The following is a 10,821-nucleotide window of genomic DNA, read 5'->3' as shown; positions in this document are numbered from 1 at the left end:
ATATTGGCCAGTTTAAGTCCCAACTCCCAAATCAAACCTTGCCCCCAAACAAACCCAAAATGGACCTTTTTGGTTCATGTTTTCATGTTTTTTTAATCAAAGAAACATTACATTTTCATTTTCACAATAAATAACCATGCTCATATGACTCATTTGTCATTTTCTTGTTTCTGTTGTTGAGGAGTGAAAGAAAGGCCTGTGTGCAGTCCCACGTCCGTTCTCTCCTGCACTTCCTCCTCCTCGTGCCATATTTCACACCAGAACAGCACCAGAGGACGCAAGGCCTTAATAGTCTCTTTTTTGTTGTTTCTGTTTTCTTACAAAATATAAATCCAGCCATCACTGATGCATTCTAATGATGAGGCATCTGTCCAGGTGAATGGGACTTGATTGATGTTGGTGTGTGTGTGTGTGTGTGTAAGAGGGAGTCGGTGGGGTTGAGTCTCCAGCTCACATCTCTGTTGTAGCGGTGTATGTCACTGTGCGCGGGCCTGAACAGTTGAACAGAGTGATGGCATCTAATGACAAACGCAAAGTCCTCTTTCTGCACTAAGGAACAGATAACGGTGTGTTGACAGTAAACATGGCGTCTTAAATTAGGGGAGGGGAGGGAGGTGAAACTTCAGGGGCTGATGGTAAAGAGGTCATGGCTGTGACCTGCAGCTGCCGTAAAACTCGAAGGGGGTCAGAGTCCAGACAAGAGAACATGTTAAACCTTTCACACACACGCACTGTCACAATCATTCAGACAGCCATTCACTCATAACTCGCACATACACATACTCTCACCCAAGACTATCTGACTTGTACACATGCCCTCAAAACACAGCAGTCAGCACATCTGCTCACTAGTGCTCACACACACTCACTCACTAGTGCACTCACTAGTGCACTCACTCACACACTCGCTAGTGCACTCACTCACTCACACCTCCGGCTGAGCTACTTCTCCCACCACCTCCCCCAGCGCTGTACAGTGAGGATGAGAAGACATCTGTTGTTTAGTCCAGAGTTATGAAGGGTTAGGTTTTGCCTTATCTCTATGGTGAGGACCCTGTTTGACCCCGTCGCCAGGCCACACCCTCATGCATGAATTGAACTGGTCTGATTCCTCTATTATAATACAGAAAAAAATTAAGTCTTTATAGTCCCAATCTTCTTTTGCAACCTACACCTTCACATTTTATTTACAGTTTTATTTTTTCTGATGCAATCGGCGTATTGAACCTAATGTCAATCCCAGATGACACTAATGGTATTTTATTGAACCTAATGTCAATCCCAGATGACACTAATGGTATTTTTTGCAGTTTTTGGCTCATTAAAAAGGGAAGAGATGCTGCTTTAAACAAAAGAACAGGAGTAGCGTAATGAACAGACGCGTAACGAGAGGGGGAAACTGAAAAACAGGAGGCCAGAAGTGTGTAATGAAATGGGGGTTGGGGGGAGGGGGGGGTTAGTTGCTCAGCAACAATTCCGTTGCCGTTTCCACATCCCAGGATTTAGACGACAAGGCCACTATTACTGCATTCTGTGAAACAGAAGAAAAAAAGAGAGAGAGAGTGAACTGTGTGTTCCATCCATACACACACTGTTAACATGATGTTTGAGGTGGTGTGCCATCATTCCCTATGTCCCTATAAATTCTTCAGGTACTTTCAGACACAACTCAACTCATCTGAACTGCTCTAACCCAGCAGTTAAAATGCTACTTTGGAGGGGGCATACTAAAATAATGCTGCTTTGGAGGGGGCATACTAAAATAATGCTGCTTTGGAAGGGGCATACTAAAATAATGCTGCTTTGGAAGGGGCATACTAAAATAATGCTACTTTGGAGGGGGCATACTAAAATAATGCTGCTTTGAAGGGGGCATACTAAAAGAATGCTGCTTTGGAGGGGGCATACTAAAAGAATGCTACTTTGGAAGGGGGCATACTAAAATAATTGTGTGGTATATGAGGGTTTAACTGGCAGTTAACAAATTAACCTTGTGCAATGAATGACGAATACGGCTCCCTCTTGAAAGATACTGCCTATGAATCTCTGCAATGTGACAGTTACCATTGTCTTTTCAGACATTTATATGGACCACTTCCTAATAAACTTCACTAATTCCTTTGTATCTACAGTGTATTGGTGATAAAGGTGTCCGTTCCAGTGGATGTGAATGTTCTGGGGGTTGGGGGTGAGAGGAGTCAGCTTACTCTGTCAAAGCCCATGGAACAGAGTTTGTCAATCTTGCGCGTGTATTCGGCGTGGGCGGTAGGAGCGCCAGCGTATGCATGAGACCAGAGCCGAGCCGTCTGCTTAAACATCTCACAGTCCTGCTTATACTGCACACACATACAGGGAAACCAGCCAGTCATTATTATTGCAACTACACATAAACACACTCATTCCTGCCTAAAACTTAAAAACTGACACGATGTCCTTTTCAAAGAATTCAGCAGTTCAGCCCGTTAATGGGTTGTGTACATATTTCAGTTTACTTTTGAAGAGAGGGACTTTAAAAGTTCTCTCTTAGAAAATCCCACTGGCTTGAAAAGAGTTCCTCAAAACATTCTAATCCACACACACACACTTTCATGTGCTCTAGATCGTTAAACATCTTCACCCATTGGGACATGAAATCAAAAGGGGTTTGGTGGGATTGTCACTTTGACTCTATGGTTTCTCATACCTGATTGGCTACCACAGCATCCTGTGGGTCATCTGGTTCTGCAGCTGCCAGAAGGGCTTGGAGAGAGAGCAGCACTGTCCGCAATGTCATGGCAGCCGCCCTAAAACACAAACACACTTAGCAGACATACTTACAGTACAGTGCAGACATACTTACAGTGCAGTGCAGACATACTGTACATGTTTTCAGTATTTGTGCTCCCTGGGTCTCGAACCCATACCCTTAGTAACAAAGTCCTAGTCTAGTGGGGCCAGATATAAGAAGAGTTCAGTCTGGATCCAACTCACTCAAGGTGGCTTTTTTTTTTGTAAGACCCCTCCTGCCTTCTGCATTTGCCTGTTCTTTTAGACAGTGGTATTGAATTATCCTCAAAACCCCGTCTTTAGGAGGTGCTGGGGTTTGTTTAGAAACTTCAAATGTGCTTAAAGCTGTAATTATTCACACCCACGTTCAGTCTCCATTTCACCATGGTTGTCTCCAGATAGAAATGTTAGTGCAACCCTGGATATGGGAGAGAATACACACACCTATATGCACACATATACTTTGCCACTGACACAGACAGAAGCAGCGTAACCCAAGACATCACAGCTCCTATGCCACATATATACATACATAAATACTTACCACTGGTCCTTTAGGATGTCCAGGCAAATAGCTCCAGTCACAGAACTGATGTTGGGGTGCCAAATCTTTGTGATGAACCTCACCTGACAGACCAAATGGTCAAAAGGGAAATGGAGACATTTAGATCCTACACACAACTACACACCACGACTCAAAAACAACACCTTGCTTAAAGTCCTCGATTCTGGTGAAAAGTTGTTGATATTTGAGCTCAACAGCCAATCAAATTACACCCCCCCTGAAGCAACGTTTTGATCGCCGGGAGTAGTGGATGACTGTCTTAGGCGCTTTGATTCTTTCCCATTTTCATAGCCAGGACCGTGCATGCACACCTTTTTTGGAGCGCACATATTGGACAAATGGAACATTTATGGCTGAATCCAATAAAAAGAGCAATGGATTATAATGAAGAAAGTTTTTCAATGATTACACTCACACATCACCGCAATGACAGGGTGTTTAACAACTTGGCACTGTGTCTACATACAAGACATTCATTTTCCATTACAACACATTATCATCTTTCATGTTGTACAGTAGACTACATTTTACAATAGCGGTAAAGGTCCAGTATGTAGCAGACGTTTTTATCCAAAGCGACTCACACAGGCATCCTGCAGTGGCCTGTATCACCAACACCCAAGTGATCTACAATAAACCTATAGGTTTCACTTGGATATGGTTTTGGTCTTGGTTAGACATCTATTTGTCAGCATGAGATGCATGAAGTTACACTGTGTGTAGGTTGTATAGCCCACAGTAAGGACTCACCACCACCCCAATATTCCTTACCTTTGGAGGGTTGAATGGATATGTCTCTGGAATTTTAATCTCCAGCTGAAATCGCCCACCTACATATGACAACATAAACAGATATTATGTGACAAATATTTTATGCCCCAACAAGTAGCCTAACCTATAAACACTAAATCCTTCAAAATAACATTCCATAAGTGCTATGGATATATGGGTATAAGTGCGGGCGTGAGTGTGTACCTTCATACGGTGTATCGGGTGGTCCTGCGATTTCCCCACGCAGTTCTGTGAAGTTCTCGTCCACAAGGTCTACTCTGATCTGATTTTTACTCGTCTGTTGGAAATGTGGATGAAATAAACAGAGTATCAAGGAAGATACACCGCAGAAAGAGACATGAGTCGCGTGGTGCCATTGCCAACTTGCATACGCTTATTTTTTTTTTTAAATCAGTCCCTAAATGCAATGACAATGTCAATTTCAAGGTTACCTGTACCACTACAGTGAAACATTCGGTGATCGTGGCAACACAAATAGTAAAAGCCAAACCAGTAGCCTGATTCAGACAGCAAAGTGTCGTTAAGGCCACAGTGCCCTCAACGTAGCATCTGGTGCTACATTGATTAGCTAGCGTTTGCTGACTTCAATATTATTTTGTTTCACAAAAGGAACACAGTACTGCTATTTACATAGCCGTGTCCGTGGCTGACATTTCACATATGTAAACTCAACAGATCCGATCACGATTTTAGTGTGAAGTCTGACAGTAATGTTAGGGATCTGTTAGCAAGGTAGCACCACTATGCTAACGACCCATGACAGTAACGTAGCGTAGCCTACGACAGATGACATAAGTTAGCGTTGGTTAGCCCTAGCAATAGCTACGGTAGATGAAGTACGACACGACAGTGTTGGCGGATATACTTCACATATTTGCTTGTTTGTATTTTAACATTGCATGTCATCCAGATGCTCTGTCATTCGTATCGCTTGTCTTTACACATAATCTGTTGCCAAACCCAGCGAAGATGACTTGCTAACTTAGTGTATTTAGGCCCTTGCTTCACATTCTCGGCAGTTTATGCTATGCCAACTTGCTTACTAGCTCGCTTGGCTGGCTAGCTAGCATTTTCTCTAGATGTTTACATCATATTGAATTCTGTAACATTGACGTTACACTTTGAGCCTGGTTTATAATACGTCTTAGAATTTGCTTTAAGTCACATATAAAGACAAACCTCTTCGCTTTTTAAAACTTCCTTGAACTCCCTTTTAATTCTTTGAACTGCGATGTTAGCCATGGCTTTGCCGTGTCCTGGTCGGGCCGCAGCAGCAGCTACACTCTGTTTCTCTTTCGGGACCCCCCCTCTCTCGCTCTCTTTCGTTCGGTCCTCTTCTCTTTCAGCCTTTTTCCCCTAAAATAGTACACCCTGTAAACAAATGCCGAGCCCCCTATGCGTGCGCACAATGTAAGTCTGGAAAAAATGATGGGTAATAATAAGCAACATAGAACTAGAACGTTTCACTGAATGTTTAGCAACTTGCTCTATGGAAAGCTTGTATTGTCCAGAATATGTTGAAATGATTAACTGCAGTTGGCAAGCTTCAGTGGCGGTGTCGTGTCATGTGATGAAGGGGTCGACACAATGTTGAATGTTAAATATGTCAAATTGTAGCTGGCTGATAAGCACATAGGCGTAACATTTTAAATCATCTATTTTTTTTACTTCACCAAAGCCAGGCAGCCGTACCAGTATTATTTTTTGTCCTCAACACAAACCTTCTCTCATCAACTAGGCTACTACACGGTAGCTTTTTCCAAACTCCTGTTTGAAATTTTCAGTTGATTTTAAAATAAAAAAAGGGTAATATACAACAATAAATATTACGTTCTGGTTAGTGAACGTCTTGGCTTCCTGATTTAATTCTTTAATTAAACAGTGTGATCCCCTTTGTTCACAGCATCACTGATCTTCACAAAAGGAGACAGATGTGAACACACTTTAAAAAAGGAAATTGCCCACAAGTGGTTCTACCGAAGCAGTGTACCAAATGATGAGACTATGTTTATAAGTTGCTTTTCAAACTGTTCTGACTTCACTGTCACCGTACCACTATGTGTTAACAGTCAAAAGTTGTACAAAATGGCAACACATATTTGTTTCTTCTCCAGCATAGAGCTGAATGCATCTGCTGAATGAAACGTGTCCTGCATAGTGCAGGATTACAATAGGCAAACCCAAGGTTGGTTGCTCATGATGACACAGGTTAGATATTCACAATATTCACAAAATGTCAAAGACACAGAAACAAGCAAACATTCATTTAAAAGAGCTTCTGAATTTGAGGAATAATAATTTAGCTGCTACAGGCAGAAGAAGTGTAAAACAGGAGTCCCCAAACCATTTGACAATTAAAACTGAAAAGCACTCAATGTATATCCCACAAGTACAGTGGTGGCCAGATCTTATTCCTGTCCAGTTTCATTCCCTCTCTGCTATATCCTTCCTACTTCTGTTTCTGAGGATTTTAATTTCCAATTTAATACATCCCACAATTAAGAATGATGGTGAAGGTCTAGTAATCATAGCCTGTGTCTGGTCTTTGGTGTTGCATTTCTAAACATGCAAACCATGTTCTGCTTTTTTTTTGCACATAACTAATCATTACTTGCTGCTATAAAACTATTACTAATTCAGCGTTTAAGCATAGCACCACGTTGATTGGATGAAGCATCTGTAATGAACGCGAAAACCGGCTTGACGCCCCATAAACCAAAATCTCGCGTGACCCATCGACGTGGCTGATGCGTAGCCTAACGAAAACAAACCAAACCAGCTGTCGTTTGTAGATACCTTTTGTGTTGGAATTTTTTATTCTTCCTCTCAAATTGCCATTTAAAACGGACGCCATATCATTTGCAATATCTATCCATTGAAATCATCAAGTAAGTTGCATGGTCGAATCATGGTGTCGATAATCAGTGTCTTACTTTAATAGCTGTTTGTAGGCTACGCTACTAATGTTTTCAAATGATGTTAATGGACGAAACCAGTTATCAGAACGATTGTGTTCAGTATTAGGCCTAGACATTTTTAAAGACAGGTCCATACTGTCATTCTGGACGACTTGCGATGTTTGCTTCTTTACGTGGGCATTTTTTGAAAACAATTCTTATAAAGTTGTTTACACTTTGTCAGATTCGGCTACAGCTCAATTCTGATTTGCCGATTTAATTCGTATTTAGGCTACATACAGGCAGTGACAACTTGTATCACGTCGGCTAAATCAGTTTTTGACTCCGTCTTTTAGGGGTTACCATAGTGTTTGTCATCACTAAGTCTCAATTTATTCTGCACCTTTAGTCTGTGTGAGAAGTAGCCTGGGTGTATGGAGAGAAATGGTATTGCCCGTTTGAAAGCTTTTGTAATCGAGTTGACATGAACATCCGGGTTGGCATCCTGTGTATCTAAATGGGCCTGACCCACATAGCATATTTGCATTCACTGACAACTGCATTCTTAACAAATAACCTAATATTTGACCATCACAGCGCAACCTGGTAGACCAGCTAGTGAATTAACCTAATTTTCATCTTAATGACAGGAACGTAGAGTAGAAAGTATGTGAAACTTCAATAGACTAAACAACAGCTTTCAGAGACCACATACGTTTAAAGCCTTTGGGTGAAACTTCCCTGTTCAGACTCATCCCTATGCTATAAATTCATTCAAACTCATGCTAAGGAAGCCTTAGTGGTCTGTAGAATGTGCAAACACCTTCCTTAGCCTAACTTAGACCTTCCTGTGTTACCACTTTGCTTTGTGTATGCATCAAACAGATATGGCAGAGGATGGTTTTGACCCCTGTGAGTGCATCTGCTCTCATGAGCATGCCATGAAGAGATTGATCAGCCTGGTGAGTTTGTCTCTCTCTCTCTGAAATACTTGTTGGAGCTTATTGTGCTCTTTTTAATCTTCTATTCTATTAAGTCTTTTAAGAGTATTAGTCTGTTCCTTTTCAATAAATCCATTGACTTAATACCAGCAATACCTTCATTATACACCTACCCTTCATTGTATTGACTTTTAGGATTGTTAATGTTTACACCTCAGTTTACACCTCATCTGTAATTGTACAGTACTATATGTACTGTATACACTGCACATGTACTGTGCATAAGTACTGGACTATACAATTCTTATATGTTCTTGTTGTTTGAAGAGACGGTATGTAGCACTTTTTTTAAAAGCATGTTATAAGCAACTAGTTCTGGTATTATCTTCAAATGAATTTTCATGGTAAGCAATCATGTGAAGGACACACCTGTTGTTCCAACTAGCTGCCTAGGCTATGCACTATGCAGTTCTGTGGTCCGGGTTGGATCACCCTGTGAAAATGTACAAAAAGCTATCACTGCACAACATCACAACTATATCGCCAAAAGACATGAGTTAGCATGCTAGCAAGCCTTTTTTATCAATGACAGCTGTGATGTTTTTGGTGTTTGTTGCATGTCTTTTCAGTAGTTACATGTGCTAGTTTTCAAACCAAAACTCCCTACTCCTTAAGCTATTTCTGCAGTATTTTTGTTTTGTTGGTTGAAGTTAGTGTTATAATCAGCAGGGGGAGCCAGTTTAATCCTCTTCTCAAACTTGCACCTAAAAGAGAGCTGCTCAGTGCAAACAACTATTACAAACATAGTTTGGGGTTATTAGTTCAAAATGGCCCAAAACAAGTCCTCCAGGGCTGATCTAGTTGGAATGGAATAATGTGTGAGAATTGGAAATAAATGGAAAAATGGCTTCATGAAACAGTTTTAATACGTTTTCCGATCACCACTGAGCCTTTAGTAGTCTTGTGTTGATAGCATTTCAGCCTAATCTAGAAACATTGTTCCAAAATGCCCCCTCAAGGCAGTGTGGATATTCTCTTTTCTGATATGTGTGATGAAAGTTGTTTCCTGATGCAATTAAGACGCTTGCTCGTTTGCAATGTTTTGCAGCTGCGGCAGTCCCAGTCCTATTGTACAGACACAGATTGCCCACAGGAGAGTATGTCCTCTAATACTACCTAAGGGTAGTTGCACATAGAAGTAGTCATATTTTCACATATAGACTGGCATACTTAAAAATACATTCAAAAACCATAGGCATATTGTCATGTTCTATAATGTAGCCATGTACTTGGGTGTTAAATACGGCTGTAAGTATTTGAATGTGCCCACATCTCTCACTCATCAACTCAAATGCTTTCTTACATAATACAACTAAATAGTACATAGTACCGACATCCATATCACTCATTAGGTGCTCATAGTTATTGATCGTTTTAGATATGCATAATTGTTTTCTGAATGTAATGAATAGATGTATTATTTGTAAGTGATTTCATGAAGTATTCCCCTTAGCTGATTCATAAGCAATCTGGTGACTTCATTTTCCTGTGTGTAGTGCCTGGCCCCAGCTCTTCAGGTGGTGAAGACCTCACTGTGCCGATGATCATCATGGGATGGATGGTGTTGGCAGTTATCCTCTTCCTTTTACGCCCCCTGAGTATGAGGAATGGGCCTGCAGACTGCAGACCCCACAATGTAAATGAACAGCTCAACTACCATCAGTACTATACAAACTACAGTCACAGAATCTCATGGCATGAATAGTTTTCCTCTTCAGTGTATTTGTTCTGTGTTGCAGACATTGATTCTGTATCTGAACTGCAGTAGGTATTAGTACGATTGTATAAGTTAGTTTTTTTTTCCATGTAAGAGTTTTTTAACAGTGTCTGACATGCTTATTTGGATTGATTTTATATTGTATTCCTTTCTTGTAGACTGAGAACAGGGACCCACCTTCCCCTCCTGTGGATTAACCATCACTATGGTAACTGTTTTACCACTGGCTAAGGACCTGAGCTGTAACCTCTGACCTTGAGCAGCCGTCACTCTGTAATCGTTAGCTTTATGACCTTTAATAACAGCTCCTCCACTCAACTGTGGCTTCATATTCTCTTCTTCAGCACTGCAGGTGGCTGGTTTTTAGAGTGTGTGTGTGTGTGTGTGTGTGTGTGTGTGTGTGTGTGTGTGTGTGTGTGTGTGTGAGTGTAACGGAAACAGAAACAGTTACACCAGGGTGGAGGTTCTTCACATTCCTTTCTGATGTCAAATGGGGTGAATTGGGGTTCTTGTGAAGTCTAGACCGGAAAAAAGTCACACAGGCAGACCTTGTCAGACCCCACACCCTTCCAACCAACTTTAATATTTTGCACATGTTTGTAATGAGTCAGAGGTGTGATGACGTTTGTACGGTCTTATTTCAACACTGTGCGTGTGTGTGTGTTTGGGCGCTATGTTACTAACTAAATCATAAAACACTACAAATTAAAGAATGTATGAGACATAGTGTGTGTGTGTGTGTGTGTGTGTCTGTGTGTGTCTGTCTCAGCATCAGTGTCAGCCTGCATCCAAAGCAAACAAATCATGGGTGGAGTTTAGTTTTATCGAAATCTGGGAGGACCTTTTGGAGAGACATGTTTGGATGATGATGTGGCTCATTCACGTCATAGTGACTACCGCAATCTCAGATGGCTGTGGAGACTCATCTTCATCTTCAAAACTGTTGATTGATTTTTGTTTAACGATTTAATCATGATTGTTCTACATAATGCTATACAAAACACTGTATTCATATCACAGAAAGGGCTTGTACTATGCACTTTTCCTTATCTCTAATAAAGCTCTTAAAACATAACGTCGGCT

The 10,821-nt window shown here is 41.1% G+C and overlaps 2 protein-coding genes across 3 annotated transcripts; one reads left to right on the top strand and one right to left on the bottom strand.

Moving 5' to 3' along the window:
- Positions 1-73: 73 nt before the first annotated feature.
- On the bottom strand, positions 74-5,687 carry ube2kb (ubiquitin-conjugating enzyme E2Kb (UBC1 homolog, yeast)). Of its 2 annotated transcripts, XR_004162793.2 has the most exons (8): positions 5,303-5,687; positions 4,307-4,400; positions 4,103-4,161; positions 3,311-3,393; positions 2,684-2,783; positions 2,208-2,336; positions 1,270-1,531; positions 74-1,227 (listed from the first exon to the last, which is right to left on the bottom strand). XR_004162793.2 is itself a non-coding variant. In XM_031559248.2 (7 exons), the coding sequence occupies exons 1-7, from the start codon at positions 5,363-5,365 to the stop codon at positions 1,457-1,459; spliced, it is 603 nt and encodes a 200-aa protein (XP_031415108.1). In that variant the 5' UTR covers positions 5,366-5,687; the 3' UTR covers positions 74-1,456. The 2 variants fall into 2 exon arrangements, 1 of the variants encoding a protein (XP_031415108.1); XM_031559248.2 differs by having other exon boundaries at positions 74-1,531.
- Positions 5,688-6,851: 1,164 nt separating this feature from the next.
- Positions 6,852-10,813, top strand: smim14 (small integral membrane protein 14). The gene is made up of 5 exons (XM_012831815.3): positions 6,852-7,011; positions 7,906-7,982; positions 9,070-9,118; positions 9,518-9,657; positions 9,897-10,813. The coding sequence occupies exons 2-5, from the start codon at positions 7,908-7,910 to the stop codon at positions 9,933-9,935; spliced, it is 303 nt and encodes a 100-aa protein (XP_012687269.1). The 5' UTR covers positions 6,852-7,011; positions 7,906-7,907; the 3' UTR covers positions 9,936-10,813.
- Positions 10,814-10,821: the final 8 nt, after the last annotated feature.

This window comes from Clupea harengus, chromosome 22, assembly GCF_900700415.2.
Source record: "Clupea harengus chromosome 22, Ch_v2.0.2, whole genome shotgun sequence".
Taxonomy (NCBI): Eukaryota; Metazoa; Chordata; class Actinopteri; order Clupeiformes; family Clupeidae; genus Clupea; species Clupea harengus.
The sequence above is the reverse complement of the archived record's forward strand: the minus strand, read 5'-3'. Positions and strand labels throughout refer to the sequence as shown.

What these genes read in the sequence shown, in the direction of transcription:
- ube2kb (XM_031559248.2), bottom strand. Translation starts at nt 5,365, where the DNA reads ATGGCTAACATCGCAGTTCAAAGAATTAAAAGGGAGTTCAAGGAAGTT. An exon ending in AAGTTTTAAAAAGCGAAGAG is followed by an intron (nt 4,401 to 5,302) that starts GTTTGTCTTTAT and finishes CATTTCCAACAG; the next exon opens with ACGAGTAAAAATCAGATCAG. An exon ending in GACATCCTAAAGGACCAGTG is followed by an intron (nt 2,784 to 3,310) that starts GTAAGTATTTAT and finishes TTTGTGTTTTAG; the next exon opens with GGCGGCTGCCATGACATTGC.
- smim14 (XM_012831815.3), top strand. Translation starts at nt 7,908, where the DNA reads ATGGCAGAGGATGGTTTTGACCCCTGTGAGTGCATCTGCTCTCATGAG. An exon ending in TGAAGAGATTGATCAGCCTG is followed by an intron (nt 7,983 to 9,069) that starts GTGAGTTTGTCT and finishes AATGTTTTGCAG; the next exon opens with CTGCGGCAGTCCCAGTCCTA. An exon ending in CAGACTGCAGACCCCACAAT is followed by an intron (nt 9,658 to 9,896) that starts GTAAATGAACAG and finishes CCTTTCTTGTAG; the next exon opens with ACTGAGAACAGGGACCCACC.